This window comes from Culex quinquefasciatus, chromosome 3 (assembly GCF_015732765.1).
Source record: "Culex quinquefasciatus strain JHB chromosome 3, VPISU_Cqui_1.0_pri_paternal, whole genome shotgun sequence".
NCBI classification, from domain to species: Eukaryota; Metazoa; Arthropoda; class Insecta; order Diptera; family Culicidae; genus Culex; species Culex quinquefasciatus.
Genome location: NC_051863.1, coordinates 85,335,543 through 85,342,347, shown reverse-complemented (window position 1 = coordinate 85,342,347; position 6,805 = coordinate 85,335,543). Strand labels below are relative to the sequence as shown.

Below are 6,805 nucleotides of genomic sequence, written 5' to 3'. Positions count from 1 at the left end.
TTATCTTAATTTAATTTAATTTAACTTGATTTAACCTAATTAAACTGGTTTTAACTTATTTTAACTTAATGCAGCTTAATATTTTCTTAATTTCACTTAATATAACTAATCTTGACTAAATTTTACTGATAAATAAATTATACTAAATTAAAATAAATTTTGATCAGTTTAACTAAATTAAACTTAATTTTGTTAACATAAATAAACTAAATTTTATTACATTCAACTAAATTCAACTTTATTTTAATCAATTAAACATAAGTTAACGAAATTAAACTAATTTGACTAAATTCAAATAAATTTAAATAAATTATTTTTTTTATTTAATTATTTTCATTAGATTCAAATTAATTCAGTTAACTACATTTAACTAAATTTTAATAAATTTAACTAAGTTTAATCAAATTTAACTAGATTTATCGAAAAAAAAATCAATTTAACATAATTTATTTAAATTAAACTGAAAAATACAACAAATTCATACAACAGCTTAAAATTAACTAAATTAATCTAACTTAATCAATCTTAACTTATTTAAATTTAACTGAATTCTAAGTTCAACTAAATTTAATAAAATTTAACTAGATTTTACTTAATTCATATCAATTTAACTCAACTAAACTTAATTAAACTAATTTAAACTGAATTAAACTAACTTAAACTGACTTGAACTAAATTAAACTAAACTTGACATTTAACTCAATTAATCTAAATTTACCTTAATTTGACCAAATTTACCTAATTTCAACTTAATTTTAATAATCACTACTAATTAAAAGTTTTTTAAACTATTTTGGTTAGTTTCGTAAAATAATTCCATCAAATTCAGTTATTTGAACCAACAGGACCAATTTAAATTATTTATACTTTTATTTATACAGGCTAGTTTAAAATAGGTTTAGTGGCTTTTATTGTAATTTTAAGATCTCTTTGAATAAACATTTTAATCTGTTTTGTTTTATTTTGTCACCCTATTTGTATTGATCACCCTAACCGCTCTGAACTGAATCCGGAAATACTAAAGAAGAAAAAGAAGAAGCGCCCCCAAAATGCGCCCGTTCCGCCATCGCTTTTTTGCCCGTTATCGTGGTCAAAATGTGCCCAGAAGCGTGCCACAGACGGGCGTAACAGCTCGGCCAAAATGCGTAACGCCCGCCTAAATGTTGCATTCTGGCACGCAATGGGCCACAACGAGGGGAAAAAGCGTGCTGAAAATCGGGCCCGCTTTCAGGCAAAACGTCCCCGCTTTTTGGACGTTTTCCGCCCATTTTTCTATGTGGGCAGTGAGTATTCAAAGTAAACATGATTTCGACTCGGTTGATCCGCGCGCTGAATGGCCGCAGCTATTTGCATTCGATTGCCGTTGTAAGTTCCGGTAGTTCCGGAATACGGTACGCCAGCAACAGGAACACAAACTTTAACCAGCTGTTTTCGCCGAAAAAGTCGCTGGTTCGATCAGTTGAGACCACCGAGAAACATCGATGTCAGAGAATTTCATCATCCAGTATCATAAATCTTCACGACAGCATTCAGCTGAAGAAGCGGCCCCGCCGTTTCCGACGGGAGGATGAAATCAGCAAGCTTGAGAAGGGTTATCTAACTGTGACGGCGTTTGCCACAGCCGGCGAGTACGATCTGGAGCGGCTACTGGCTGCGTTAAAGGACCAGAACCTGTACGAACCGAAGCAGTTCCTTTCCAGCGGGGACAACGACACCGATCCGGATGTATTGCACGTCACCGCCAAGTACAAGGTGGGTAACGAGTCCCGTGATCTGTACTTTTTCCGAGAGGGCACCGTGGTGCTGTGGAATTGCACCGACCTGGAAAACAGCAACATTCTTCGGTTTTTGAAGCAGTTTGAACAGGTGAGAGAAGCTGTCTTCTCTGAGCTTTAGAAAAAGTGAATTGAATTGATTTATTTCGTAGGATTCTTACGACGAGTCAACCGTTTTGGAAGAAAGTGAATCTATGCTGTACAACACTAGCGATAGCGTGGCTCGGTTGAAGAACAATAGCTTTTACGTTTCCAAGGCGGACGACACCGGTCTGGAGAAGTATACGTTTTCCAACGCGATGTCATTGTCGGTAAAGCTGGGAATCTGGGAGGCGTCACTGGAACGCTACATCGAATCGATGGCTTTTGTTACGGACGATTTGAAAAAGGGTAACAGCATTAAAATATCGCGCCCGGAAATGCTTCGCAAGACTGGAGAACTCTTCGCGTTGCGTCACTTGATTAATCTTAGCTCAGATTTGCTGGACGTACCGGATTTTTACTGGGATCGTGAACAACTGGAGCACCTTTACCAACAGACGAGTTCATATTTCAGCATCAATCGACGCACAAGAGTTATGAACGAAAAGCTTAATCATTGCGTCGAACTGGCAGACCTGATAAGTTCAAATCTTAACGACGATCACCACGTTCGATTGGAATGGATGATAATTATTCTTATCATGGTTGAGGTTGGGTTTGAGATATTGCACTATGCAGATAAATTTCTTTAATCTAAAGCTGAAAGAAATGCAATTAAAATTTTATTAATGCGTTAGCCAAAAAATTGTTTTCCCCTTTTCTCGGCTCTATTGCATTAGAGAAGATCACTGATTAATTTCAATTTCAACATCCGACCACATAATCTCACTGTCCTCGATGTCGTTTTGCACGCTCTGTGGAATTTCAATCATCTCCAGTGGATTATCCTGCTCACAACCCTCCTCCGCCATCGAGGTGTCCAGATAGGAAGTGTTGACGATGCCGCTTGTTCCGCTGCTAGACTGGCCCATAGCCAGCAGGCCGGCCATGGCGCAACGGTTTGTGGGGTCCAGGCTGGGGAGGAAATACACATCGATCAATATCCAAAAGCCCATTTGAGCGAAAAAAAAAAAACGCATTTAGACAACTTACTTGAGAGCAATCGTGTAATGCTCCAGCGCTCCAGAATGGTCCTTGTCATGGCTAAGTAAATCGCCCAGCATGGCGTGCAGTTTACAGTTTTGCGTGAGCAGCGTGTGCTTTTTCAGCAGCTTCATGCAGTTTGTAACGTCGTTTTCCTGCTGGTACAAATCAGCTAGCAGATAAACCGCGGGAAGATAATTTTCGTTGATCTCCAACGCCTTCTGGAACAAGGTTTTGGCTTTGGCCCTCGTGCTGTCATCTTTCAGATAGGTTCGGCCTAGGAGCTGAGGGAAACGTCTCTGATAAATTTTGATGTTTACGTATTCCTGGCACAAACTTACCACCAGCAGCCGTGGAGTCTCTCCGATTGATTTCAGCGCCTTCATTGCCTGGGCTTGAGCCTCCCGCAGTCGGTTCATGTTGATGTACGTGTCGACAAGACAGCGGTGAACCTCGTAGCGGTAGGGTGCGAATTGCTGCGCGAACCGAAGATGGGCGATAGCTTCGCTCGGTTTCTTCAACTGGAGTAAAATTTCCGCCTTCAGAATCAGTGCTTCAGCATTTTTAGGATTTAGGAAGCAAGCCTTCTGCACAAAGTAAACGGCTTTATCGTACTTGGCCGTTGAGTACAGATATTGCGCCATCACGAACCACATTTCTGACGAGTATTCGTAAGGAAAGGTCGATGTTGGTGCGATCATCTTCTCCAAGTCGTTGATCTTTTTCTTTTTAGCCATCAAAATGGCCAGAATTTGTATTCCGTTTTTCATGTGAGGATACAAGTTATGGGCTCGCTTCAAGTAGGAATAAGCATTTTCGTACTCTCCATTGTGGTAGTAACATTCGCCAATAGTTACTAAAAGCTGGTGATAATTCGACAGCGCAGTTTTGGACTCGAGTCCACTAAGAGTTTGGATCGCTTCCGAATACTTTCTGCCCTGTATGTGGGCGTGGGCCTTAATCCAGTTGGGCAGCCAGTCACTGCACTGAGCTTCGAGAGTTGTGTTGAGAACCAAAGTGTTAACCTCGATTCCGTTCGTTCCAAGAGCTAACAAACCTAGGGTTAAAAAAACAGAAGGTACGCAAAAAAGAGTACAAGTTGTCTTAAGTGTTCACTGAGCTAGTTTTTAATACGAAACATACCTTCAATGGCCTCAAACGCCAGTGGGCAGTCCTTCAACACCTCTTTGTACGTGCCAATTGCGCTGCGTTCGTGGCCATGTCCGTGATAAAGACGACTCAACAGCATGGAGATTTTGGGGGCCGCCGTGCGCTGCTTAATCGTGAGTGACTGCAGCATAACGATCGCATCCCGGAACCGCTTGATCTCTATCAAACACTTGGCAGTTTTGAATTTGATCTCAACTTCGGAGAAAATGTCCGACGGAGTCTCCGATACCTTGCTGGCTGGAGACTTTGTTTTCGGCAACATCCGCTTAGCCTGCAAGGCCTGTCTATAGACGCCCTCGGCCTCGCGGAACTCGGACATATGGAATAGCGATTCCGCATAATAGACGAGCGTGTTGAAATGTTGCTGTTGAGTCAAAATTGACCGATTGTTTTCAAAGACTGCCAATATCAAATTGGACTGGAAAAATGTTTAAACAGTAAATTTATTTAGAAACAATCAAATTTTGTTGCACTTACGAGTGTCTTGGAGTTCGAATATAGTTCGTAGTCAAACAGAGTTTTAAGCTGATCAAACAATGTACCCATGACGAATATTACTTCAAATTATTTTCACTTTTACACAAAAAAGTAAATATTCTTATAAATTTTCCGATTTATTGCAAGAAATAATCAAAACAGTTTACGTTTGAAAAGTTTACCCTCTTCATCGAACTGTGAATGGGATATCAAAGTAAAAAAGAGCTGTTTGGCATCAAGTTGTCAAATTTATCTGCATTTTTAATGCCGAAAGATCTGTACGTGTCTGTAAACTGTAAACTTCCCACATAGAAAAATGGGCGGAAAAAGGCCAAAAAGCGGGGACGTTTTGCCTGAAAGCGGGCCCGATTTTCAGCACGCTTTTTCCCCTCGTTGTGGCCCATTGCGTGCCAGAATGCAACATTTAGGCGGGCGTTATGCATTTTGGCCGCTGTGTTACGCCCGTCTGTGGCACGCTTTTGGGCCCGTTTTGACCACGATAACGGGCCTAGAAACGGGGGACCGACGTGCCGGAAACCGGGGGGTTTCTCCTTCCTGTTTACTTCGGATTTCAAGTTAGGGTGTTTAATTAAATTAGGGTGACAAATAAAAACAACAGATTTTTTTTATTCAAAAAAATATTGAATTAACAACAAAACTTAAACTAACTTAACCTAACTAGCACAAAAATTATATGTTGGGTTAGTATGTTAACAGGACTTTAAATTGATTTTATTGGTAATTTGGTCAAATTTAGTTAGATTTAGTTAAGTTAAGATAAATTTAGTCAAAATCAGAAAAATTCCGTAAAAATCAGAAAACTTTAATTAAATATAGTTAAAAATAGTTAAATAATGTAAAATTAAGTTAAATTAATTAAAATTTCATTAAATTTAGTTGAATCTAGTTATATTTAGTTAAAATAAGTATAATTTAGTTGGATTAAGTAAAATTTAATCAAGTTTCGTAAAATTTCGCTTCATTTATTTAAATTTAGTTAACTTTGGCTAACTTGAGTTAAATCAAGTTAAAATTAGTTTCTTTAAGTTTAATTGACTTAAATTGGGTTATATATGGTTAAATTAAGTTAAACTTAGTTTATTTTAGTTCGATTCAGTAAATTTTAATTAAATTTAGTCAAATTAAGTTAAGTAAGATTGAATTAAATTAAATCAAATTTAGTAAGATTTAACAAAACTTAGTTGAATTTAGTTACATTTCGCTTTCAATTTAGTTAACTTTGGCTAAATTAAGTTATATTTCGATAAAATTAGTTAAATTAAGATAAATTGACTTAAATTGAGTTATCTTTAGTAAAATTTACCTAATTTAGTTAAATTTGTTACAATTTTGGTAAATTTAATTAAATTTGTTAAAATTTAGTTGATTTTAGTTAGATTTAGTAAAATTTAGTAAAATTTAATTAAATTTGGTAAAATTTGGCTAAATTTAGTAAAATTTGGTTAAGTTTTGTTAAATTTAGTTTGATTTTGTTTGATTTAATTAAATTAAGTAAAATTTAGTTAAATGAAGTCCAATTTATTTAAATTTAAAATTTGGTTAAATTTAGTAAAAATTTGTTAAATGTAGTTAAATTTAGTTGAATTTGATAAAATTTAGTAAAATTTGGTTTAATTTAGTTAAATTTAGTTTAATTAAGTTAAATTTAGTTATATTTAGTTGAATTAAGTTTAATATAGTTTAATTTTGTTAAGTTAAGTTAAATTTAGTTAAATTAAGTCAAATTTAGTTAAATTAAGTTAAATTTAGTTAAATTGAGTTATATTCAGATACATTCAGTAAAATTTAGTTATTTTTAGTTAAACTTAGTTAAATTAAGTTAAATTTAAATGCTAAATTATGTTTAATTTACCTTAATTTGGTTAAATTGTATTAAACTAAGTTAACTTAAGTTTGGATAAATTCAGTAAAATTTGGCTAAATTAAGTTGAATTTTGCTAAATTAAGTAAAATTACATAAAATTTGTTGAATTTATTTAAATTTTGTTAAACATGAAGTAAAATTTGATTAAATATGGCGGAATTTTTATAAATTACTTGAATTTGGCTAAATTTAGTTAAATTACATTAAATTAGGTAAACTTAGAAACTTGTATTGAGTGAAAATTAGTAAATCTTTGTTCAATTTTGTTGAATTCAGTTAAGTTTAATTATTTTTAATAAGCTTTGTTAAATTTAGTAAAATTAAGTAAAATGGAGTTAAATTAAGTTAAATTGTATTAAATAGCATAGCATAG

At 34.9% G+C, this 6,805-nt stretch overlaps 2 protein-coding genes across 2 annotated transcripts; one reads left to right on the top strand and one right to left on the bottom strand.

Moving 5' to 3' along the window:
* The first annotated feature begins 1,116 nt into the window (after positions 1–1,116).
* LOC119769820 (required for meiotic nuclear division protein 1 homolog) lies at positions 1,117–2,570 on the top strand. Its single transcript, XM_038263505.1, has 2 exons — positions 1,117–1,866; positions 1,928–2,570. The coding sequence occupies exons 1-2, from the start codon at positions 1,303–1,305 to the stop codon at positions 2,507–2,509; spliced, it is 1,146 nt and encodes a 381-aa protein (XP_038119433.1). The 5' UTR covers positions 1,117–1,302; the 3' UTR covers positions 2,510–2,570.
* On the bottom strand, positions 2,512–4,766 carry LOC119769819 (anaphase-promoting complex subunit 7). Its single transcript, XM_038263504.1, has 5 exons — positions 4,548–4,766; positions 4,044–4,488; positions 3,242–3,957; positions 2,910–3,184; positions 2,512–2,831 (listed from the first exon to the last, which is right to left on the bottom strand). Exons 1-5 carry the CDS (start codon positions 4,614–4,616, stop codon positions 2,603–2,605), a joined length of 1,734 nt encoding a protein of 577 aa, XP_038119432.1. The 5' UTR covers positions 4,617–4,766; the 3' UTR covers positions 2,512–2,602.
* Positions 4,767–6,805: the final 2,039 nt, after the last annotated feature.